Source organism: Odocoileus virginianus, chromosome 26, assembly GCF_023699985.2.
Source record: "Odocoileus virginianus isolate 20LAN1187 ecotype Illinois chromosome 26, Ovbor_1.2, whole genome shotgun sequence".
NCBI lineage: Eukaryota > Metazoa > Chordata > Mammalia > Artiodactyla > Cervidae > Odocoileus > Odocoileus virginianus.
The window spans coordinates 4,662,464-4,688,692 of record NC_069699.1 but is presented as its reverse complement, the minus strand read 5'-3'; the positions used below and the strand labels follow the sequence as shown (position 1 = coordinate 4,688,692).

General features: G+C 45.1%; 1 protein-coding gene and 1 non-coding gene across 2 annotated transcripts in view; one reads left to right on the top strand and one right to left on the bottom strand.

Moving 5' to 3' along the window:
• Positions 1 to 26,229, top strand: part of OSBPL10 (oxysterol binding protein like 10) — a 308,993-nt gene that overhangs the window by 78,937 nt on the left and 203,827 nt on the right. The window contains 2 exon segments of the mRNA XM_070455303.1: positions 10,720 to 10,895; positions 16,743 to 16,822. Coding sequence (XP_070311404.1) covers positions 10,720 to 10,895; positions 16,743 to 16,822 — 256 coding nt within the window.
• TRNAW-CCA (transfer RNA tryptophan (anticodon CCA)) lies at positions 3,949 to 4,020 on the bottom strand. The gene has a single exon. It is a non-coding gene; the product is annotated as a tRNA-Trp (tRNA).

Below are 26,229 nucleotides of genomic sequence, written 5' to 3'. Positions count from 1 at the left end.
GTTCTCTTTCTGGGGCTCTGGTTTTCCTTCTGTCCCTCCGTCTTGCTCTCTTCATCTCTCTTCCTGTTTAATGATAAGAGTTCCTCATGTCTTGATGCTGGGCCTTCTCCTCCCTGTCTTCTCTTTCCGCGCAGTCTCAGTTGTGTCTCCAGCTCTCTTGGCTATTCATTGCTACTTATCGATTATTCATCTTTAATCCCTGGCTCAGATCCTATCTCGACTCCAGATCCATGCATCCAATTGCCAATCAGCACCTCCTTCTGAAGTGTAACAGCCCCCAAATGAAATTCCCAGTCCATTATCAGGTCTTGTCAATTGTACCCTGGCAGTAATTCTGACACCTCTACCCTGGTCTAGGATATTGCCAGGATTGCTGAAGTTTTTAAAAACACTTTTATTAAAGTGTAATTTGAACACTGGAAAATTTACCCATTGCAAGCATACAATTCAGTAATATTTAGCTAATTTATAGTGTGCAACTATCATCAAAATCCAGTTTCAGAACATTCCTATCACCAAAATAATTGCCTATAGCCAGCATATAGTTAATACTGTTCTCATCCTCGGCTCGAAACAGTCACTGGTCTGCTTGTTTGTGTCTTGGTTTATTTTTAGCATGTGGGGTCTTAGTTTCCCAGCCAGGGATAGAACCCATGCCTCCTGCAGTGGAAGCATGGAGCCCTAAACAGTGGACCGCCAGAGAAGTTCTTCATCTGCTTTTGTTTCTATAAATTTCCCTTCTCTGGAAACTTCATATACATGAAATCATACAACATGTCATCTTTTTGCATCTGGTTTCTTTCACTTAGCGTATTATTTCTGAGGTTCACCCATGTAGCACGTTATCAATGTTCTTTTTATTGCTAGATAGTATTCCATTGTGTGGATATATCACAGTTTGTTTATCCATTCACCAGTTCATGGGCATTTTGTGTTGGGAACGCTCTAGCTAGGTCACATTCTACTGTCTTCCTAACACGAGACTCTCAGCACAGCTAAAGTTATGTGTTCATTTTTGTAAATACCTTATTGTTTGTTGGCACATTTTCCATACCTCCATCAAATCAGAGACCTAGTCCCCCACCTCCTATGTATTAAAATTTTTTTTAAAATTTCATTTTATTTGCTTTATTTCTGGCTGCACTGGATCTTCATTGCTGCCCGTGGGCCTCTCCTTGTGGTGGCTTCCCTTGTTGCAGAGCGTGGTTTCTAGGAGTGTGGGCTTCAGTAGTTGGGGCACACGGGGGCTTAGTTGCCCCGCAGCATGTGAAATCTTCTGGGACCAGGGGTCGAACCTGTGTCCCCCACATTGGCAGGCAGATTCTTAATCACTGGACCACTGGGGAAGTCCCCTCCTATTTATTTTTAGCATTTAGCATACAGTGCCTAGCAAGTTTGGTACTCATTAAAAAAAATGTATGTGTATATATATATTTTTCTTTTTTAAAGAAATGAGTGAATTCTTGGAAATAAGACTTGGTTTTGGAACCAAAGCCAAATTCTTTACAATTTAGCTGGGCTTATGTAAATTCTCTTTTCTGTAACCATAGAATGAGTAAATGTATCCACAGTGCTTTATCCATATCACAGAATGTGGTCTAGCTGACCACACGTGAGAACCTTGCCAAATCATATTGCCACAGCACCTCCAAGAAAAGAGCAAACACTGACTCTTGTTTTAAGTTCTGTCTTGCTGGCTGTGTTGCCAATTAACTAAACTGCTGATACGGTGTAATATGCGCATGGGATCCGATTCACTGTCTGCATTTGGAAATGTGATGTGGACATTTCTTGTTTGGAAGTTCTTGTTTTATACCTTGAGGCACAGTGATGGTGGAACAACAGTTCAGAAGAGAATGAGCCAGCTTTCTGCCTTGCAGACGCAGGAATCGGGGCTCTGAGTGGATGAGTGCCGTGGCCGAGGTCACAGAGTGAGGACCAGTAACTCTCAAAGCGTGGTCCTGCCTGCAGCATCAACATCACCTGGGAACTTGCTGGAATTCTCTGGCCCCACCCAGACCTCCCGAATCTGTGGGAGGGGCCCAGGAACTTGTGTTTTTAACAAACTTGCACGTGATTCCGATGTAGCAAATGTTTGAAAACCACAGGTCGAACCAGGCGTCTTCCTGCCAGATCACACCTCTTTCCTCTAGGCCATGTAGCCTGTAGGGAAAAGTAAAGGATGCTTTGATCCAGGGACAGTGGAGTTTAGAGTGTGATTTCACTAGATTTGTGTTGGTTAGTCGCTAAGTTGTGTCTGATTCATGTGACCCCATGGACTGTAGCCCGCCAGGTTCCTCTGCCCATGGGATTTCCCAGGCAAGAATTCTGGAGTGGGGTGCCTTGCCTTTTCCAGGCGTATTCCTTTGAATATTTAGGGGCAAAAATCCTGAGCCTAGGGGCCTGCTTCTGATCCTAACTGCTTCGCTGGTCTCCACAGGCCAGCTTTCCATCTCTCTTCGTCCTGTTGGGCACGAGGCTGCCCACACACTGTGTAATTTGATGTTCAAGGCTTTACTGTAAATCAGAGACTTGATTCAGCACTCCACCCATCTCAAGGATTCCTGGGTAAGTTCCTTGTGTTGACGATGGCAAGAATGAAAATGAACTGTGAGCATCAAGATGGGGCTTGACATTTTACAGTTTAGCAGTAGTAGTTGAAGTTCTTAGCCAATGGCCTTGGAAACTTGAGTGAATAGGAGTTCAGAAGGTGCCTGTATTAACTCTTGTTAGAAAGGTCTCAGTTCTTGCTCCGGGTATGTAATGACCTGTCTTCAGAGGTAGATGGAATCTCATCATACATGAAATCCAGGTGCAGTGCATCCAATCTTGTGTTAAAAGTTCACTTTGACTTAACGCTTCTGCTTTGTCAGGTGAGGTGGTTCACGAGGCAGCAGCCTTTCTGGTCTCTGGGGCCGCTGTGCCCAGGTGAACCTACATGATGCTAACTGATGACCCGGTTATGCAGAAACTCCATTCCCGGTGACGTCATTTTCCCTTAAATCTTTCTTAAAAATACTCCCAAAGTGACAGAGCCAAGATACCTACTGCCTAAGGTATTGTGATTTAGGAGCAGGGCTTCGGCTCTTTCACACACAGGTAAAATAAGGTCAGCTCATATTTAAACAATACATTCCGCTTTGTTGGATGGGCCCATGGTGCTCAGATGTTTGCTGAATGAATGATTAGGAGGAAAAACTTGAAAGACTAGGGGGGAAAAAGAGGGTGTGAATAACACGCTTAAGGTTTTTATCCTGACTTGATTTTGCACTGGTTTTTTCCTACTTATTTAGCACTTCCTTTGTGGCTAAGATGGTAAAGAATTCACCTGCAATGCAGGAGACTTGGGTTTGATCCCCTGGGTGGGGAAGATCCCCTGGAGAAGGGAATGGCTACCCACTCTAGCATGCTTGCCTGGAGGGCTATAGTCCATGGAATCCCAAAGAGCTGGACAGGACTGAGAGACTAACACACACTAGGGAAATTTTGAAATTCATATTCCTGATTTCCTGATCTCAGCCACAAAGATTCCGATTCTCTATGGGATGGGAATTAGGAATCCACATTTTAAACTAGCTTCCCTGCTGATTCAGAAGCAGGGAATAGCTGACCCAAACGGCAGGAACGTTCTTTTTTAAAACTCTGCTTATTGGTTGTCTTTTGTTTTATTTATGGCTTGTTTTTAACTGGGGATTGTTTAAAATTTAGAAATATGTGTAAATACTTTTCTTTATGGTTTTGCCTCTCCAGTTTTGGTGCCTTCCCCATGCTAACAGTTTAAAAATACCCATATTTTAAAAAATATGAATATATTAGTGAAAGTGAAGTCGCTCAGTCGTGTCCGACTCTTTGCGACCCCATGGACTATAGCCTACCAGGCTCCTCCGTCCATGGGATTCTCCAGGCAAGAATACTGGAGTGGGTTACCATTTCCTTCTCCAGGGGATCTTCCCAACCCAGGGATCGAACCTGGGTCTCCCGCATTGGAGGCAGACGCTTTAACCTCTGAGCCACCAGGGAAGCCCCTGAATATATTAAGTTATATGATATAATTATATATATATAAAATGTATCATTAAAACTACTAGTTTTTTTAAGTCTTTAACATGTCAGATGTTATTGTCAGGTCTAAAGATTGGCCGTATAAAATTTTTACTTTTTGATGCTGTTTTTAGCCAACATTTTGCAAAATGTTCCATGCCCATTTAAAAAGAAGTTTATATTAAAACGTTTGTATATATTTTTCATTTGGGTATGTAATTATTTGTAACATTTAAAATAAAATTTGGAATATATTGTTTTGAATCTATATGCTCCCATTCATTTTCTACATATCTGTCCAACTCGGGGCAAAAGGAGGATTCTAAAAGTCTCCTAATCTGATTGTGTTTTATTTTTTTTCTTCTATTTCTGTCACTTTCGACCCTGTGTTTTTGCACCTTTGCAGCGAAAATGGTATTTTCACTGCAAATACTGCAGATAGAGAAAACACACTATTGTAATGGTTTTGAGCCATGGGCCTTACCGGCTACATGGCCTGATTAAAATCTATGCCATAATTTCATCTCTATAAGATCTGGAGCGTGCTGTTTACCTGTCCACCCTTGAAATTTTCATCTGTAGAAGAGTCAAGTAGTCAGTCACCCAACCCAGAGAAGGGTCTTTTGCTGAAGAACAAGGTCACTGTTGCCTGGTCAGAACAGGCACAGGTGGGCCCCAGCAGTCCGAGCAGGAGCTTCTCAGGAGACAGAGGGCCTGGAGTATGCAGATTTCTACAGAAATTATGATTCTGTGAAAGATTTCGAGGAGGTGTCTTTCAGAGTACAGAGTGATTTTGGAATATAAAGAATTTGTCTGGGTGAGGTCCATGGAAGTTTGTCACTGAGCTGTGTTCCTGAACCACGATGTGTGAATATTTGGGCTGGAGACTAGCTTCTCTTGATAAATAATTAGTGTGGGGGGTGGAGGTAGAAACAAAACCGAGGGCCTGGGAAGGTGAGGCGGGTCCCAGCAGGCGGGACAACAGCGCCTAGCGGGGTCGTGGGCCCGGGTGGGCGAGGCCTCGTGCCGGCGTGGCGGGAAGGGTGGAGCCCGCACGGAGTGGGAGGGGTCCTGACGCCCTTCTAGAAATAGTAACCTGGGTGTTAAAGGTGTCTGCTCAGGCGTCAAGGGCTGGGCAGTCGCCTCCCTTCTCAAGCCCTTTCCTCTTGTTTTAATTTTCACTTTTAAGTGTAGATGAAATGGTTTAGCTTTTTGTGAGTAGCAGCCTGTCTGGCGAAGTTCCTCTTCAAAAGAGTTTTTTCATTGCAATTTTTCCTCTTTGTAATTCTCTTGTAGTTTGCTTGTGATTTCTGCCTCTTGGCATTAATAATGCTTCCCCCGCCCTGTTCCCCATCTCCCCCCCACCCTTTCCCTTTATTTTTCGGCTAACTGGATGCTGATGGCGATTAGCTCGCCTACCCCCTCCCAAAGTAAAAATGTCAGATTTTCAGCTTTTAGATCCTGAAGTTGAACCTTCATGAAACTGTCAGGCAGGTGGGGGTGGGAATGAAAGGCTACAGGTGTTGACAGATGACTCTCCTTGATGCAAGGACTGGAAAGCAGTTATGCCTAAGGGCCGCTGCTTTGTATGTACGCATGCGCGAGTGAGCGTGACTGTGTGCGTACGGATGAATGTGCGTGTGTGTGCACGCAGGTGTGTCTATGTGCAAGCACGCGCTCACGTGTTGTTTCCGAAGCAGTGGCTTGTTCTCAGCCCTTTCGAAGTGGGCCTGCCACTCCCCACGGGTCCCAGCTTTGGAACAGAGCGAGGTTGCCACTCCGAGGCTGGCCTGATCAGGACTGATGGCTTGTCTCCTAGGTTGGTTTGATGTCTCCTTTTTTTTTCCTCTCCTTTCTCCCTAGCACCCTCCCTGGTTGGTTAACATAGCCCCTAAACTATGTTCCTTTCATATACAGTTAGACTCACCTGCTCATCAGTCAAGATGCAGACTGAAGCTCGAGATGCTAATTAAATAGAACCCACTCTAGGAATTAGGTTCCTCTTACTCGTTTCTCCAGAAGGAAAGGCCTTGAAGAAAGTTTCAGGAGTTTATCTGGCGTTTGCACTTGATTTGGTGAAGCCTTGTCCTGAAATGCAGTTAACTTTTCAATTTAGGATGAAAGCTGTGAGCTTCTGATGCCAACAGTGCCTGACGGAGCCCTGACCCTGCGGGGAAACCACATGTAATTTCCTTCCTCCCAGGGGATGTGACCCCCAGGCCATGTGTTTCTTAATGCTAGGTGGGCAGCTCCTGCCTACACTGGACAGCTGCTAACTCAACTTTCGAAGGCTGTCCTGGAAGAACACTTTTTGTTTGTTGCAATTTTTAATCCGATATTCTCCCATCATTTCCTTCCAAATAGGATCAAATTTTTAACTGCCTTTAGAAAAAAAATAAATTATTGATAACCTTCTTTAGTGCACCTGATCTAAACCTGTATTTTCACGGAAACTATTTTAGGAAGCAGGGGAAGTGTGTATGTGTGTGTGTGTGTGTTTGCCTGAGGCAGAGGGTTAGAATTAAGATGTCATTTTGAAATAGGTAATGTGAAAAATCATTCATGTGTTCCCATAGCCTGCATAATGTGTGCTTATTGGGTTATTCTGTCATCCTGATTGAGGAAGAAAAAAACAAAACCAGAATTCAATTCATTTTTTGGTACCAGTTTCTTAGTAATGTCCTTTGCCAAATATATGGTTGGTGTGAGTGAGATGAATTTGTGAAGCTGCTTCTGGGAGGCGGAAAGGCTGACGTGGCCTGGGTGATGAGCGGACGGAGCAGAAAGGGAGAGGTGTTGAGCCTTTCTCCCTTCCAGCAAGGGTACCTGGTGGATGGGGAGGGTCAGGGTGTGGAGGGCAACTTGGCTTATGCCTTTTCCTTGAAGCCTGTTGAAATTATACGCTACCTTTTCTGCTTTCCTCTGTGTAAAGGGGGCGTGTTTACAGATGGGAAACACTGCGCTTCTGCCAGGGTGGTTTGGGGGGATGCAGGGGGGTGGAGACACAGAAAGCTGTAGTCGGAGATGAGGTTCCTTCCCTACACTTGTATAGATGATTGCTCTCAACGCTCTGACCTGCCGGGAGCTGTGTCTGCATATCTGCAGTCACTGTGACAGGAAATACAGGTCACGTTGAAACCTCTGACTCCTAAAGAGAAGGCAGGGTCAGCATTTGAATAACGTGACCCCTGGTGGCTCAAAAATCACCGCAACTCATCTCTCATGGATAGAATTTGGTTTTCACATCTGCAGGGTAAGGGAGTTAGAGAAGGTGGGGTTCGGAAAAAGAACAAGACCAGCACCTTGCAGGAAAAGACCACCTTTAATGAGGCGAGAAGGGGCAGCAGTCAGATTAGTGAGTTGCTCCACTAACACAAGAAAAGAGTAAGTATATATAGGCATGTATGTGGAAATCTACTGTCTTAAGGGGGCCTGTTCTTCTCCATAATTGTTCGGAGTAGTTATCTCTTAAACGGCTGGGGCAAGCAATTTTGGAGACCAGCCAGAGGCTGGACTGCCTGGGAGCTGGGCATAATCAACCTTAATGTCCACTTTTTTTTTCTTAGGGTGAGAGCTTTGTTTTGCACAGAATGGTGGAGAGGACCCACAGGGGAGATTTAACTCCAGGTTATTTTGAGCTATGTAACTTTGCTTCAACATCACAGGAAGAGGAGTAGAAGGACATGAAAATAGACATTTTGGAAAGATTTTTGGTGAATTTGTCAGGCTGACTGCCATCACAGCTCTGAAGCATAAGATAAGCAGAAGCCTCTTTCTCATCCTTGTAGAAACGATAAGGGTGTTTTTTAGCAGGTGGCTCTCCTCCAGGTGGTGATTCAGGGGCCCAGGCTACTCTCTCTGGGGGTCTTTGCCACACTCATTGTGGATCCCCAGTGGCCCCACAGGATGTCTCCACTCCAACCTGTGTGAGTGTCTGTCTGTCTGTTGTGTTCCTGTCCTGCGTTACTTCCGCTCACATTCTGTTGCCACAGCTCACGTGGCCACACATCCTGACAAAGAAAACTGGGAGATACATTCTGTCCTCTCATCTCATGTCTCTTGGAAGAAGTGGGCAGGGATTTGGTGATGAGCTGTTAGTTTAGGCCAGTGCTTCTCAAACTCGAGCTGCATCAGAGTCACCTGGAAGCCTCCTTGACCCCTTCCCCAGTGTTTCTGATCCAGTCTGGCTTGGATGGGGCCCAAGGATTTACATTTCAAACAAGCTCCCAGGTGAGGTTGATGTGGCTGCTGGGCCCACGAAGGCATCTTTGTATCTTGATTCATCCACGATGGTGATGGAGGCCAGAAGTATAGCCTTACTATTGTGACCCAAAAGAGATTGGGGGGAGGAGAGAGGTAAAAAAGATAGTCTTGGCCAGGATATTTGGAATGTTACAAATAATTAAAAGTGGAAGACTTCTTAGAGGAATTGGAGTTTTGGAGGGTTGAGACCTGGGTTGTCAGGTACGCATGCTCTGTGGGGGTGGGGATGCATTGGCCCCTCAGCAGGCAGGCAGGGGGACTTTCAGCCTGGGTTCGCTCTCTTGGAGCAGGAAGGTTTGGAGAATGAAGCACCTCAGTGGATAAGGAGAGGTGACCCGAAGCAGGTGGTAAAGGAGGACTTGTGGGAGACTCAAATGAGAGTTTGTGAGCTGAACTGAACCAGGTGTGGATGTGAACACAGACAAGCAGGACTTGGATTTTGGAGTTTCTTTGAGTCCCAGCACCTGAAAAATGAGGGATAATGATGGCTGTCTGTTGGATACTGTGAGAATCAGGGTGGAAGTTTGTAAACTTTTGGTTTGTGGTGCTTGGAAGATTAAGAAAATGCCCTGTGGTTTCATTTACTAAAGCAATCATCTGCAAACAGCTTCACCTACATTTATGTCCTAACAACTCAGTAGCCATTTGAAAAAGTAATCAACATAGGGGCTTCCCTCATAGCTCAGTCGGTAAAGAATTTGCTTGCAATGCAGGAGACCCGGGTTCAATTCCTGGGTCGGGAAAATCCCCTGGAGAAGGAAATGGCAATCCACTCCAGTATTCTTGCCTGGAAAATCCCATGGACAGAGGAGCCTGGTGGGCTACAGTCCATGGGGTTGCAAGAGTCGGACATGACTTAGTGACTAAACTACCACCAATTAATATAGAAGAACAGTACATTTCTGTGTCAAGAACCACAGTTACATGCTGATGGACTGTGTGTGCCTGCAGATTCCAGACTGGCTGAATTGTCTGCATGCTTGGTATCTGACTTGTGAGCATCACTGTGTAACCCTCAAATATGGGACATATTTTCTAGTGCCTGTGCGAGTTCACAGTGGTGACCCAGCTGCTTGGGTGCTTGGATTGAAAACTGTGGAATCTGGTAGTTTTCCCCTTCATTCATTCACTGAATAAATACTGAGTATCAGTGAGGTGTCAGGCACTGTCTGTCTCTGGGTAGGGTAGAGTCAGGGGAGGGGGCTGAAACCAGACATTGAATTGGATAATCCTGTAAATGTAGATTTTCACGGGGGCCAAGGCCATGAGGGGCAAGTTCTGGGTGAGAACTTGTGGGAGGATTTGACCTGGTCAGGAGAAGCTTTCTCAAGTTGGTTGCACTTGAGTTGTTCCTGAAGTTACTGTGCAGTATAAATAGGGGAAGGAACCATGTTCTAGACACAGGGATGGCAAATATTTTCAAACTGATGAAGGACTGACTTTTTCCCCTCCTTAATTGCACTGTGATTTGTTTTGAGACTGGTTCTGTGGCTTGGGTGTGCCTGCAGGTCAGCTAGCGTCTGGACTTTTCTCTAATGAGACAAACCCACTGATGGTGCAGTTGAATGCTGATGTGAAACCCAGTTGCACAGAGTTTCAGTGTTGTTTTGAATAACTGCTCCAGTTGGGGAAACAGCATGAGCAATAGCCCTGTGGTGGGAGGCAGCTGGGGGAGCCAGCCTGGGTGGAGCAGACAGTGGGAGGCAGGGAAAGCTGGGAGGGGCTGTGCTGAGCCTCTGGGCTCCAAGGGGAATACGGGTCTCTGATGAAGACAGCTTGTGGAGAAGGAGAAGTTGTCTGGACTACTTTCTACTGATAGATTGTGACTGTCAATAGGCCAGGTACTCAGCTCCTAAGATTTGTTTGAGCCATTCAGACAACTATCAGTTCCCCTGTTTTTCCCCTGGATATAGACTCCAGCGGCATTGCGGCCTCCCAGAGCGAAGGGAATTCTCGCCCTGTTGTGTGAAAAGTGTTCCGTGGAAGGACCCGCTGGAGGTTAGAGAGCTCTGTGAGCACCTCTGGTTTCTGGCTGGACCAGCACCGGGGCTCAGGCCCCATACAGCTTCCAGGCTGCCCCGGAGTCCAGCCCAGCTTGCTACTTCCGGGGTGTGAATTTCAGGTGTTCCCGTGAAGTCACGTCGAACCTGTTACCAGATTCTGTGTCCCAGCGCCTTGCTCTTCTCTGCCATCCTGAGGCTTATGTGTATCTGTGGGCATCGCACCATATCCCAAATGGGCCTGGCCTTTGTTCAGGAGCCACGACAATCTCCGTTCGTGGCTTGTGTGGGTGTCTTGCAGGGACTTCTGGCTCTCAGCATCCTGGATTGGGACCCTTGATGTCAACAGAAGGATTCTGTTCCTCCTCCTCTTTGCTCAGAGGGAAAACCGACGCCCTGTGATCTCTCCTCCCAGGTACTTCGTGCTGGATTTCGAGGCTGGCATCCTGCAGTATTTTGTGAATGAGCAGAGCAAGCACCAGAAGCCTCGAGGGGCCCTGTCTCTTTCTGGCGCCATCGTGTCCCTGAGCGACGAAGCGCCCCACATGCTGGTCGTGTACGCTGCCAACGGGGAGATGTACAAACTGAGAGGTATGTTCACCCCCCGGGAGCTTTGCAGACGGGCCTTGTGGGCTCACAGGTAACGTGGTGATGGCGCTCTGGTTTTTCAATTTTTTTTAAAAATCACCTTTAACAGTTGGCCGTATTTGAGGACTCTGGTGACAGACACTGCCTCTCCTCCTCTTGAGGTGGGGAGAGGAGCTGAGATTAGGAATTAACCAAGGAATTAAGGACAAATGCAAGGTGAGTGATCGCAAAGCTGGCTGAACCTTAGGACTTTGGCGGATTTTTCATATTAGCTCAGTATAGGTTTGCTTGTACCTTATATGGTGACTCTTCAGTACCCATGAGGCTGCTCTAAAGATAAAATAAGCCCTTTCCCCCCTTTCTTTCTATTTCTTTTGTGGCTGCACTGCATGACATGTGGGATCTTCCAGGACCAAGGATGGAACCCATGCCCCTGCAATGGAAGCATGGTGGCTTAACCAGTGGATCGCCAGGGAAGTCCAAACAAGTCTTTTAGGGATCGTGATGGGGATCTTCCTGGTGGTCCAGAGGCTAGGACTTTGCCTTGCAATGCAGGTGGTGCGGTTTTGATCCCTGGCTGGGGAAGCTGGGATCCCTTAGGCCTTGCAGCCAAAAAGCCAAAACATGAAATGGAAGCAGTATGGTAACACATTCAATAAATACTTAAAAAATGGTCCACATCAAAAAAAAAAAAAAAAAAAAACCTTAAAAAAATAAAAAATCTTTTATTTTTTTTAAGAAAAGGGTCATGGTGTCCTCAACTCAGAGCTTCTCTAGAACCAGCTGTTAGTAAAGGCCCCTTCATTTCTACTTTATTTTGGGGGCTGCATCAAGCAACTGTGGAACGTTAGTTCCCTGACTAGGGATTGAACCCAGGCCCTTAGCACTGGTAATGCTGGGTTGTAACCACTGGGCCGCCAGAGAATTTCCCCTACCTGTACTTTATTTAGCCCTCTGTGGCCCCAGAGCCTGGTGAAAAGCCAACTGGAGTTATTTCCTGTTGTCTGCTATCTCCCCTTCTCTTTGCCTCTTGAAAGCTAGGAGCCCAGCATTTGGCCGCAGCTGGAGGTGCTAACTGGGGCTTCCCCGGTGGCTCAGTGGTAAAGAATTTGCCTGTGCAAGAGATGCAGGAGGCATGGGTTTGACTCCTGGGTTGGAAAGATCCCCTAGAGGAGGGTATGGCCACCCACTCCAGTATTGCCTGGAGAATCCCAGGGGCAGAGGAGCCTGGTGGGCTACAGTCCACGGGGTCACAAAGATTCGGACACGACTGAAGCACCTGAGCACACGCGCACACGGAAGAACTAACCGCCACCCCCGCCAAGGCACATCCACTGCACAGATTTTCAGATGGGGCGAACTTGTCTGCAGTGATGTGATTTGATTGCTAGACCATTCTACCAGCATTCTGTCACAGGTGCATTGCCGGAAAAATAGTCGTCTTCTCACAGAATAACAAAACCGACCCCCAAATGCACATTTGCTCACATGTGCGCGCACACGTACAGTCAGTATTGTTAAGGTCTGAGGAAAGAGGTGTGTATTAAGTGCTGGGAGGTGGTTGGTAATCACACCTCATGTGTGTGCTCAGCCATTCGGTCATGTCTGACTTTTTTGCAACCTCATGGACTATATAGCCCACTAGGTTCCTCTGTCCATGGAATTTCCCAGGCAAGAATACTGGAGTGGGCTGCCATTTCTTCCTCCAGGGGATCTTCCTGACCCAGGGATCAAACCCACATCTCCTGCATTGCAGGTAGATTCTTTACCGCAAAGCTGTGGGGGAAACCCGTGCCTTTTAACGTATTTATTTAAGGGAAGGCTGAGTACAAAGAAAAGGCCCCTCATTCTTTGTGCTTGACCTGGGGGCTGACAGTGGTGGGTCTGCCTTTGCAAAACCAGGCTGAGGGCTTTGATTTCCCCAGCTCAGAGCCCAGTGTTTGCTGACTTTCCTCCAGGCTTTGCTACCAAGGGGTAGGCTAAGCTGCAGTTCCTTTATTATATTTTCACTTTATTTACTTTTGACTGGAGAAGACTCTTGAGAGTCCGTTGGACAGTGGGGAGTTCACGCCAGTCAATCCTAAAAGGAAATCAGTCCTGAATATTCGTTGGAAGGACTGATGCTGAAGCACCAATACTTTGGCCACCTGATGCGAAGAGCTGACTCATTGGAAAAGACCCTGATGCTGGGAAAGATTGAGGGCAGGAGGAGAAGGGGGTGACAGAGGAAATGATTAGATAGTTTCACTGACTTGGTGGACGTGAATTTGAGCAAACTCTGGGATACAGTGAAGGACAAGGAAGCCTGGCGTGCTGCTGTCGTGGGTTGCTGCAATGAGTCTGATATGACTTAGCAACGAACAATAACTTTTGATCAAGCCGCGAGACTTGTGGGATATTAGTTCCCCCGACTAGGGATTGAACCCAGGCCCTTGGCAGTGAAAGCTGAGTCCTAATAACTGGACCACCAGGGGATTCCCTGAGGTTCCTTTAGTATCTGTATACAAGTCATGTCTCAGGATCTAGAAAACAATCCCCAAAACTTATGAAATAAAAATGCCTTTAGTTGAAGAAAGTTTTTCAGTTTTGGGGAACCATGAGGAGAGTCGTGTTTTCTTTGGAGATTCATGCAGTGCGTGTCCTGGATTTATATGGTCCTTGGCTTCGCTTTGCTGTTTATTGCTTAATAAATTGTCAAAGCAGAAACAATAGCAGGTGACAGACTTAATGGCACTCCCTCCCCCCAACTCAGGGCTGTCAGGGTTTATAAAAATGACACAACCCCATACAGAAGAACAGTCTAACCAGTTTGCCAATGGAGACATCTGTTTGCCTTTTAGCTGTTTTTCTCTGGATTATTAAGCCCCAAACTTTTTTTTTTTTTTTAGGATAGTTTTAATAGCAAACATCAAAGTTTTATCATTTGCACGAACTAATCATAAGGGCTAAATTTAGCTTAAAGTTATCCACTACAGCAAATGCAGGATACATTTCTGCTGCTTTCCGGCTGGTCCTTAGTCCATCCCCCAAGGATCTGGGCATCGGTTTTTCTCATTTCACATCTTGCTACATGTAGAGATGAATCTTGATGTTAATAGATGCACAGCTTTGAGGAATGTTTTTGGGGCAGAGCCTTTGGGTACTGCCACAAACCAGCAGTGTTGCTGAGGAAAATGACTCTAGTTTTTGCAGAAATCCTTTTTCCTTTGGAGTTGAGGTTCACTGGGTCTACACTTCCAGATTTCTTCACCTGAAGCTGAATTTGGGTTTTACTGACAAATGATACTGAGGCTCATTTTTGTAAAAAGTACAGAGTTACAGGGGAATCATTCTGTTTTCTGCATAGAAAATGTTTTCAACATTTATGCAGTATTCTTTTAAAATATGTATGCAGTGAGTTATGCAATTAAATTAATTTGAATTTTATGAGACCCTGCTATGTATCCATGGTCTTCTAAGAAAATGAGTTTGTATATTTGAGAGATGGGGCTGCAGATGGAATATTGTGACGATGAAGTTGACTTGTCCTTAAAAGTCTCTTTAGGGGACAATCGAGGGTCTCTGAGGCAGCATTTGGTACCTTGTTCTGTCCAATCATAGTAACCCTTGAGAATGCCTATTAAAATGGTAATTCAGCTGAATGCTTACTTTGTAAAGGCTGATAACTCCATAGAACAACTTCAGGAGATAACAAAAGGGCCCTGAAACACTGTACTCTGGTCCTCCTATCAGTCACGTGTGGTGGCAGAATTACAAACAATCATGTTTGCCTTCTCTGCTGCTTTTTAAAGAAGTACAAATACTTTGGCATAATAGGTTAAAAAATTGCCAAATTGTTCTTAAGCATTTCAGAATATGTTATTAACGTGGTTTAAGAGGGAATTTGGGGGTCACTTCTTCAGGGAAGCCTTCTTTAAGCACCTGTCCTAGGGCTATTTTAGGTACCCCACTGTATATACTATATAATGAAGCAAGGTGTTGTTTATGTGTGTGTGTGGGGGGGGTTGTCTTTTCATTTTTGGGCTTCCCATGTGGCTCAGTGGTAAATCCACCTGCCAGTGTAGGAGGCACGGAGAAGCAGGGTCAATTCCTGGGTCAGAAAGATCTCCTGGAGGAGGAAATGGCCACCCACTCCAGTATTCTTGCCTGGAAAATCCCACAGACAGAGGAGCCTGGTGGGCTGCAGTCCATGGGTCGAGAAGAGGCGTGACTGGGTGACCGAGCACGCACGCATACCCACTTTTCCTTTTGTTTACTGTTTCCTTTACTCTGCAAAACCTTTTGAGTTTAAGTAAGTCCCATTTATTTTTATTTCCATTATTCTGGGAGGAAAAAGGTCTTGCTGTGATTTGTATCAGAGAGTGTTCTGCTTATGTTTTCCTCTGGAAGTTTTATCATCTCCAGTCTTCCATTTAGGTCTTTAATCCATTTCGAGCTTATTTTTGTGTATGGTGTTAAAAGAATGGTCTAATTTCATTTTTTTACATGTAATTGTCCGGTTTTCCCAACACTGTTTGTTGAAGAAACTCTTTCTAAGTTTAATATAGACTTGCCTTCTTTGTCATAGATTATTTGACCATAGGTGTATGGGTTAAGGTGGTTTTTTTTTTTTTAATTTATTTGACTGTGCCAGGCCTTAGTTGCGGCATGTGGGATCTAGTCCCCTGACCTGGGGATTGAACTCGGGCCCCCTGCATTGTGAGCACAGAGTCTTAGCCATTGGACCACCCAGGAAGTCCCAGGTTAAGGTGTTTTAACAGAGTATCTTTGCAGCCACTTAGACATGCCCCACCAAAAAGCAAATTCCACGTCTTACCCTCTTCTAATGACAAGAAATCTTACTCATTTTTATTCTGCTTGAAATTTCTGAGTTTGGTGTTTATTAGTTGAATAGAGACATTTAAAAAAATGTGTTTGGGTAATAGAAATGCTACAATGTGGATGAACCTCAAAAAATGTTAAGCTAAGTAAAGTAAGGCAGTCACAAAAGACCATATATGCATATGCATGATGCCATTCATATGGAATGTCTAGAATAGGCAGATCTCTGAGACAGAAAGCAGATTAGCAGTTTCCTAGGGATGGGAGAGGGGGTGAGAGGAGAGAAATGGGAAGAGACTGCTGATGGGAACAGGATTCTTTGAGGGATCCTGAAAATACTTTAAACCAAGATTATGGTCACAGTTGTACTATTCTGTAAATATATTAATACTCAAAATCACTCCATACTAAAGACAGGTGAATTTTTTATATATAAATTCTATCTCAATAAAGCTGTTTAAAAATCTGTTAGAAATTTAAAAATATCTATTTATTTAACTGTGTTGGGTCTTAGTTGTGGCATGGGGCATCTAGTTCCCTGACCAGCAATTGAACCCCAGCCCCCTGCATTGGAAGCCTGGAGTCTTAGCCCCTGGACCACCTTAGAAATTTTTGTAAAAATAATATAGGTGTACTGATTCAACCCAGTTCAATTGCTCAGTTGTGTCTGACTGTTAGAGACCCCATGGACTGCGGCACGCCAGGCTTCCCTGTCCATCACCAATTCCCGGAGTAGTGTACTGATTACTTTTGGAGAAATTGATCTGTATAGGCTCAATGAATTCCATCCAGGAAAATGAAATTCTGAAAATCCCTTTAAGTTTCTCAATAGAACTGTAGAAATTTCTTTGAAAAGAGAGGGGGAGATTTTTGGTTAAGACTCGGTGTCTGCTGTTTTTTTGGCATGAGTACAATTGGCGTTCGCCTGGCCTTCCTTCATCTCCAGGCCCCCAAGCCCTCAGGTGTGTGTAGAAACAGGTTGGATGTGTTTTGGCTCAATTGCTACAAGGCGTTGTTTCTCTATTTCAGCTGCTGATGCAAAAGAGAAACAGTTCTGGGTGACTCAGCTCCGAGCTTGTGCCAAATACCACATGGAGACGAATTCGAAGGTAAGTAACTGCGGAAATGGGGGGCTACCGGGGGCAGGTTGCCCCAGCTAGGACGGCTCCCCGTCAGCCCAGGATCGGCTTCTCTGGGGAGCTGTTTTCCATCTTATCCTTACAGTTCGCCACCATCAGAAATTCACACTTGTCCCATGACATTTACATTTAAAGCCGAGACAGGTGGGAGGATTTGCTTATACGTCGAGTGAGGGGGCAGGCAGACACTTGATGGGAGCTGATTCTGGAAAGACACTTCTAGAGCTTTCTGTGTTGTCCGTTTAGGCAGCCGGTCATTGGTCCGCAGAGAACTTGGGCAGGTGGTTTCACTGTGGCGGCAGACGCGTCTGGTTTACTGTTCACGAAGACTCGTCTCAGATCCTTAAATAAGATGAGACCCCAGATTGTTGAGGCGCTTCTGCCTCTGAGTGTGTTAGCATGTTCTCGGGTACTTTGGCATCCAAGTGGGACTTAGTTTCTCTTCCGGATTCAGTCTGAGATCTTGGATCAGATGTGCAGGGGGTAGGAGGTAGGCGTTCTCACGGATTATTCAGAGGCTCTCCTATCATTAAAGACAGAAAATAAGTCAGAGAAAGTAAAAAGCCATCGGATATTGCTTATGCGTGCATGCTCAGTCACTTCAGTTGTGTCTGACTCTTTGCCACCCCATGGACTGTACCTGCCAGGCTTCTCTGTCCATGGGGTTCTCCAGGCAAGAATACTGGAGTGGGTTGCCATGGTGCCCTCCACGGGGTCTTCCCTGACCCAGGGATCAAACCCACATTTCTTAGGTCTCCTGCATGGGCAGTCGGGTTCTTTACCACTAGTGTCACCTGGGAAACCGGATGTTGCTTATATGTAGAATCTGAGAAATAACACAAATGGATGTATGTAGTAAACAGAAACAAACGGACATGGAAAACAAGCTTGGGGTCACCAAAGGAGAGAGGGGAAGGGGCAGATTAGAAGTGTGGGATTAAGAGGTATAAACATAGACATAAAACACGAGCAACAAGGACTTACTGTGTGGTGCAGGGAATTCACTGTCTTGTCATAGCCTAAATGGAATATAATCTGAAAGAAGCACTTTGCTGTCCACTTGAAACCAACACAGTACTGTAAATCGACTGTATTTCAATTAAAAGGTATAAAAAATAATGGCCTGATGAATTTATTCAGGGCTGGAAATATCTGTTAAAATCCCTATTCAAAGGGCTACCTCTTTTATATCATTAGTTCAAGGTTTGTTATGATATTCAGTTGCAGTCTTTTTCTGTATTCCGTGCATCTGATAGGAAGACCCACGCTTGAAACTTCTTAGGATTCCATTTCTTGTAACCTCTCTGCTCATGGAAATGTCTTATATAGGTATACCTCTCTGTTCTGCCTCCAAACACAACCTGAAATGATTTCTTCACAATGATGTGCTCATTTTTTCTTTCTTCTCCTTGACTTGCTTACTACAGCTGCACTCACTGTAATGCCCCTTTAGGCTTGCCCCCACTGGGGTCTGGGTGACCATAAGGATGGCCTTTTCTCTTTTAAAAAATGTATTTTGTTGAAGGATACGATTTACAATGTTGTGTTACTTTCTGCTTTGCAGCAGAGTGATTCAATTATATATGCATTCTTGTTCATATTCTTTCCCATTATGGTTTTTCACAGGATATTGAATATAGTTCCCTGTGCTATACAGTAGGACCATTTTTGTTTGGCCATCCTGTATATAATAGTTTGCATCTGCTAATCTCAAACTCCCCGTCCTTCCCTCTCCCACTCCCTACCCCTTGGCAACCGCAAGGCCGTTCTCTGTCTGTGAGTCTGTTTCTGTTTTGTAGATAAGTTCATTTATGTCATATTTTACATCCCACCTGTGTGATATCATACGGTATTTGTCTGCCTTCCTTCACTTTGTATGATCATCTCTGGCTCCACCCAGACTGCTGCCAACGGCATTGTTTCATTCTTTATTATGACTGAGTCATATTCCACTGTGTGTGTGTACACACACCACCACGTATTCTTTATCCATTTATCTGTTTATGGACACTTAAGTTGCTTCCATATCTTGGCTATTGTGAATAGTACTGCTATGAACATTGGGGTGCATGTATCTTTTTGAGTCATGGTTTTGTCTGGATATATGGTAGGGCCCCACTTTTAAAGCTTTTCTCCCTCTGGCCTCCTTTATTTTCTAGGAATTATAGTAGGCGTTCTGGACATTTCATCAATATTTTATAAATACCTTGGCGGGCCAGTATAAAGTTATTTTCTATGTATCATTTTACTTTTTGTTAAGTGGAACAGAAGGGGATAAGATATAAAGGACATACCTTTACCTGTTGCTAATTGGAGGTGACTGTTCTTTGGTGAATTTAGGTATGTGTTAGTATGTGTGTGTTTGGATCTGTAGCTCTCAGATGTTAAAAACCTCAGATGTTTTTTATACAAATGGATCCCATCATGCACACTGTGTTACATTTTCTTTCCATTTACTGATACAGCTTGGAGATTTACCCCTGCTGGATATCTGCATCTACTACACTCTTGTTAGGATGGCCAGATGCTGTTCTGAGGGGTGGATGTCAGAGCTTTGAGTTCATCACTGATGGATGCTTAATTTGATTGTGGTTGTTGTGCATGATGCTGCAATAAACAGCTTTGGAGACTCATCTTCTAGAGCCTCTCAGGGTGTATGTCTATGAATTTATACCAGTGGAAGTACTGGGTCATGGAGGATGTGTCTTCTAAATTTTCATAGTCATTGCTAAATTGTCTTCTTCAAAAGTTGTCCTGGTTTGTACTTCCATCCATTCTGTGTGTGAGGATGTTTCTTCCCCCTTTCACTAACCATAGCTCTCATGAACATTGAGTTTTTGGTAGTCTCACAGATTAAAAAAATAGACCCTTGTAATTTTCATTTTCACTTCTAAAATCATGACTGGAGCTGAGTATATTTTCAGGTGTTTACTGGCCACTTGTGTTTTTTTATGTAAACTGTCTATTTATATCCTTCACCCATTTTTCTGTTGAATTCGTCTTTTCTTCTTGATCTGCAGTAGCTATATATGTGTTAAGTCTATTTGTCCTTTGCCTGTCATTTGTACTAGGTATTTTCCCCTAGTAGGTAATTTGTATTTTGACTTCGAATACATTCTTTTGCTATGTAGAATATTTTTGTAGTCAAATTTACACACATTTTCATTTTTGGGTTTTGGGTTTGTGTTGTGTTTTGAAAGAGCTTCTCTGTTCCAAAATTAAGAAAACATTCTTCAGTTTTCTTCCAGTTAATTTATAGTTTAATTATCATGTGTAAATCATGGATTCATTTGGAATTTATTCTGGGTGTAAGAATTCAGGTGGGGAAACCAGTTTTAAGTGGGTTGATGTTTTGAGAGATCACTGCAGACCCAGTGTTAGTAGAAATGGGAGAATCTGAAGATTTTCTGAAGGAGTAGCTTTAAGAATCTGGATTGATCTGTTAACATTAAAACCCAAGTAAATAATAAATTAGAAGTTAGGACTTGTAGGATTCCTGACTTGAGAACTGGAGAGAAGATAAGCTGTCACTGCTCATTGATAGCATAGCAACTGGGATCAATTAGGGGAAGAATCATTTTTACATTGTGAGCAGACCTTGTAATGCAGCAGAAGTATGATCAAGTCCAAGTCTGCTCAAGCAGAAGTAGTGAAAATTAAAGTGAATATCAACTTGACATCCAGTTGACTGAAGGATGGCTGCTGAATTTGTGTCGTGCTTGCTGGGAACACAAGTTAAGCCTTCCCTTCCCTGGGTTCCTCTCATCCTATCTGAGAACACTCTCCATACAGCTGCTTGGAATTTTACCTTTAGAGACAAATACTGTGGGACTTCCCTGGTGGCCCAGTGGTTAAGACTTTGCCTTCCAGGGTAGGGGGTGTGGGGTTAATCCCTGGTTCGGGAAGCTAAGGTCCCACATGCCAGGGACATGAAACAGAACATAACAAAGAAACCAGAGCATAAAGCAGAAGCAATATTGTAGCAAATTCAATAAAGGCTTTAAAAATGGTCCACATGAAAAGAAAACCCACTTAAAAACACTTCACCCGATATCATATATTAATGCATATATGTGGGATCTAGAAAAATGGTTTAGATGATCTTATTTGCAAAGCAGAAATAGAGGACAGACATATGGACACCAAGGGGTGGGTGGGGGGCGGGGAGGAAGTGGGAGACTGGGATTGACATGTATACATTGTTGCAACTCTGTATAAAATAGATAACTAATGAGAACCTATTGTATAGCGCAGGGAACTCCACTTAGTGCTCTGTGGCGACCTAAATGGGGAGGAAATCCAAAACAAGAGGGGATATATGTATACCTGAGGCTGGTTCACTTTGTTCTACAGCAGAAAGGAACACAGCATTGTCAAGCAACTATACTATAATAAAAATTTGTAGAGGCTTTTTTGATGTAGAATCGACTGTTGCCTGGAACAGACATTTAGGCAGATGAAGTGGGGTTATCATCCAGACTCAGCCTGGTGAGAGTACCAAGAGAATTCGGGTTTATTTGGGACTGCACAGCACTTTAAGGATGAGCAGTCCAGCCCCAGGCGCTTGGCCAAGCTCCTCAGGGACAGCAGGTGTGTTTCTGATGCGTTTGTGGGGTGTACCTGCCTTCCCGTAGGTGGTGTTCTTTGCAGATGGACGCACAGAGGACTTAGGGTCCTTCAAAATCAACAGAAGCAAACATTGGAGGGTGGGGTGGCGTGTTAGAGGAACTTATGAATGATACAGATGCCAGGTTTCTTTGCCCGGAGTGGGAAGTGGGATGATGAGGACAATAGCCAAGCCATTGGAAAGTGTTTAAAGGAAATTCAGATTTTTAAGCTTGTAGTTTTACTGGCCTTCATTCTGGCCAGGCAAAGGAATTTCCAGAGACTCAACTTGATGGAAACGTAAGGGATTTTTAAAAAATACTTCTTTGGTTTTTCTCATCCAGACATGGAAGGTGTATTCGCTTGTGGGGGTGATCCACAGACTAAGTTCATGCGTCTCCTCGGGTGCTAACTGGACGTTAGTACCAGGTGGCCCTAGTGGCAAGGAACCTGCCTGCCAGTACAAGAGACTCAAGAGACTTGGGTTCGATCCCTGGGTTGAGAAGAGCCTCTGGAAAGGGGACTGACAGCACCCTATAGCATTCTTGTCTGCAGAATCCCATGGACAGGAGAACCTGAAAGGCTGCAGTCCACAGGGTTGCAAAGAATCGGACATGACGGAACTGACTGAGCACATCCACACACCAGCTGCCTTACCTTTCGGCTTCTAAAGGATGAGCATGTGGCAGGAGGTGTCGGTTCTCTCTGCCTCTGAAGTCGAATCTCCAACCACAACCCCACAGCAGGGAGAGAGAGGGGGTGTGGGCTTCAAACTCTGGGGGTGCCCAGGGCTCCCTTTATGCTCAGCTGCCTCCCTTCTGACCAGCACCCCCATCCCCACCAGAAACATGCTCCTGTTACAAGTTCACTGCTGACAACTTGTGAAGGCAATTTTTTCCCCTGTAATGGAAGTAGCATTTTTTTTTTAAATTTGTGAATGTTTCCTGTACACAATGCCAAACATTCAGGAGGTAGGAAAGTATAAGGAAGGGAAAAAAAATTGCACCCAATCCCAGCCGCAGACCTAATCCCTGATGGTACTGTTTGGGTGTGTGTCCTTCCAGACCCTTTTCTCCGCAGGGAGATAGAGGTCACGTGGCTCCATGTGTGGGGCTGCCCTTCCAGTCTTTCCCACACATGCCTGTGCACACACAGCACACGCCTCTCCTGAGGATGGAGTCTGAGGCCAGGCTTTGGCCGTGGGTCTGTCCCCCGTGTTTGGGTTGGTTTGTCTTTACAGTGACCGTACAAGGTCGTGGTCTTGACCTGTGTCTCAGAACATTTCTGGGTTCTTTCTTTTATCGTCCTGTCACTTGTCATCCTTTATTCGTTTTCCTGCTATTGTTTAGAACCAGATGGAAATTCGAGGAAACAAGGGAAGTCTTTTTTTTTTTTCCTCTAATATTTGCAGAGTATATATCTTTTATTTATTAATTTGGCTGCGTTGAGTCTTTGTTGTGACACTTGGGAGATTTGTTGCATCATGTGGGATCTTTCATTGAGTTGTGTGGACTCCAAATGCGTGGGCTCAGCAGTTGCGGTGTGCAGGTTTAGTTGCCTGCATGGCATGTGGGATCTTAGGTTTCCTGACCAGGTGTTGAGCCTGCATCCTCTGCATTAGAAGGCGGATTCCTTTTATTTTATTTTTTCTAAGATTTATTTATTCGGGGCTGTGCTGGGTCTTTGTTGCTGCATGAGCTTTCCTAGTAGCAGCGAGCATCTGCTCTCTAGTTGGCGTACTTGGGCTGCTCATTGCAGTGGTTTTTCTTGTTGCAGGGCACCGGCTCAGTGGTTGTGGCACATGGGCTTAGCTGCTCCGTGGCATGTGGGATCTTCCCGGACCAGAAATCAAGCCCATGTCTCCTGCCTTGGCAAGTGGAATCTTAACCACTGAGCCACCAGCAAAGCCCCAACAAGGGAAATTCTGCCGAGATGGGTCCATCTAAAAAACATGGAAAATGTAACTTAAAAAAAAAATCTATAGGGGTATTAAGTAAGGAAAAGTAGATATTTGGGGGCATTTGTAGTAGTTCATAATATTGTATTTGAAGCCCTTTCTCTGGACTCACATGTCCCAGTTCTGGCTCCATCTTTGCATTACTATTTATGGCTCCAACGATCTGGTTCCCAGGCTGACTTCTGCCATCAAACCCCAGCCAACTCACCCACTCAGTAATGCAGTAGGTCCTAGGAAATTTTGTCTGGTAGTGTCTGAAGATGCTGTGGTTAGATCAGATAGGTCTATGGTTAGGCCTCCTCATCCTTGCTAGGGAATTCTAAATTAAAACACAAATTTTGGGGTAGAAGATTATGCTGATTTAGAAATGGAGGAATGTGATTGTCTAATATAGGATTTTAAATTCATTATAAATCTTGGGAGGTCTTGAGTGAGCTGGAAAGCTGCTGAGTTTCAGAGAGTGTTTATATAAATATTCATGGTGGAAGCTGCCTGATTCACAAGTATCTTTCTTTTTCCTCCCCCACCTTCCCCTGGCATGATAGTTGATGTACAGTTTATGTGAGGCTTCTTGGTTTAAGAGCACCATCTCCTCCATGGGAGGGGGAGTGGCTGGGGTCTGGTGACCCCAGGACTGGGCAGGACTTCTCTTCTTTCCTAGAAGCTAGTGTCCAGTGAGGACCTGCCCATCTTACATAACCCCCTGTGATGGTGGGCACTGGTGGGACAGTCCCTAACTCACACCCCTGCTTCTGTAATGACATCTGGTCTACCCCCCCTGTCTCAGTGATGTAGGGGTTCCATCAGGGCCAGACGGGAGGGTTATTGGACAGGAGAGAGGAGGCTGAAGAGTGATGGGATGGCAGACTGGCTCACACTGGTCACCTCCATGTCCCCTCTGGCCCAGGAAAGCCTGCTCTGTGAGTACCTTCTATGCTAAGAGCATTGGAGTAGGTGGGCTGGTGACCTCACCCCTGGCAGCCATGTTGGCAGATGCAGGGAATCCAGTTGGGGGGGCATTTATCTGGGGAGGCATGGGGGATGTTTGGACTATTTCTGGGGGAGGTTATCTGCTCTGGGGAGGTATGGGTGGGGAATTGGATCAGACTGTTGGTGAATTCCACAGCCTTGGGTGAAGAATGAGGAGGAGATGTGAAGCTGCTATTTAATGGGTTCCCCCAGGAAACTTGGAAACCAAGTTGCTGCCGACGAATGACTGCAACTCTCCCGACTCTCTGCTGCCCTGGGGTGTGAGCCAGAGGGCTTGGGGAGGTGCTTAGTTGTCTTGGCTGGAGGCCTCACTACAGGAAGCACCTGCTGCCTGAACTAACCCAGTGGCATCTGTAGAATCTGAAACCACGTGCTTGTGAGGGACTGAAGATGGCATCCGGTCCCGGCCCCACCTTATCCAACCATCTGCACAGAAACACACAGGAGAATATTCATGGTAATCATGAAGACGTGTGAGCTGATCCCTCTGGTTCTGTTTACCTAGAGGGGCCTCTGCTGCTGGCTCATTGAGAGAATGCTAAGAGTTGGGGGAGTAATACAACAAAAGACATCAAATACTTCTCTTTTATCAGGAAACAAGTTTGAGATCCCTCTGAACAGTTTGAACAGCTCAAAAGTAACAGAATGATTAAAAAGTGGGAAAGGAACCCAAACTCCTTCTGTTCCTCGTGTCTAAAAACAGTGGCTGTAAGGAATAGGACAAGCGTGCGTGTGTGCATGCTCAGACAAGAGGTAGGTCCTAAAACTCTGTGGTCCAGTGTGGAGGCCTCAGGCCAAGTGAGGCTGTTTAAATGGAAATTATTTGAAATTAAATTTGAAATCCAGTTTCTCAGCCTTGGCCACTTTCCAGGTGCTCAGGAACCACGCTTGACTGATGGCTGCAGTACTAGACGGCACGAGGACAGAATGTTTTCCATCATCACGGAAGGTTCTGTGGGGCAGAGCTGATGAAGCTCCACTTAGGGCTTTATGGTTTCCAAGGAGGAGCTTACCAGTGTCCAGTATAATCTGTTCTTGTGCTGTAGACAGTGTTTTGTTTTCTTTAAATCTGGAAAGGTTGATTGGCACTCCCCACCCCCTCTGTCCTTCCTTGAGGGCTTCCCCTGCACCCTCCTGGTTGGGAGTTCTCGTCTACCACCCTGGGCCTTGGCATTGAGCATCCTATTCATTCTCACTTCTCCCATGGCCTTGTCTGTGCAACAGGGACCCTGACCGTACTTGTCTGAAGGCAGGAACTGGTGTTCTCATGTGATCAGATTCCTCTCCATACTCTCCTCACTGCAGCTGTTCACCAGGAAAACTAGTTTTAGGTGTTTTTCTTTTTTAAAAAAATTTTTAATTGCACTTATCTTTTTGCAGAATTTATTCCTGGACCATAAGTTTTTGTTTCTTCAGTTTCTCCTGGAATATCTTTTTTCTTCTGTACAATCTGCTCTCCTTGTTTAGGACCAATTTGCTCTTTTTCAGTAAGGATCATCTCAGTGTGACCAGGAGAGCTCATGTATGGGTCGGTCCGACTGTGAGCTCTGCAAGCCCTGCGCCCCATCTTGGGGGCTTTGTTCACCTGGATGTGCTCATTGTTCAGGCGATCTACATCAAGACCCTAAAGTTCAGTATTACTCTCTGTGGGTTTTTTTTTTTTTTTTTTGACTGATCCCTGTGGCATACTGCATGTTCCCTGATGAGGGATTGAACGCACACACCCTGCATTGGAAAGGTGGAGTCTTAACCACTGGACTACCAGGGAAGTCCTACTCTGCATTTTTGAACATGTGCAGTAAAAATTCAGGCACTCGTTTGGGGC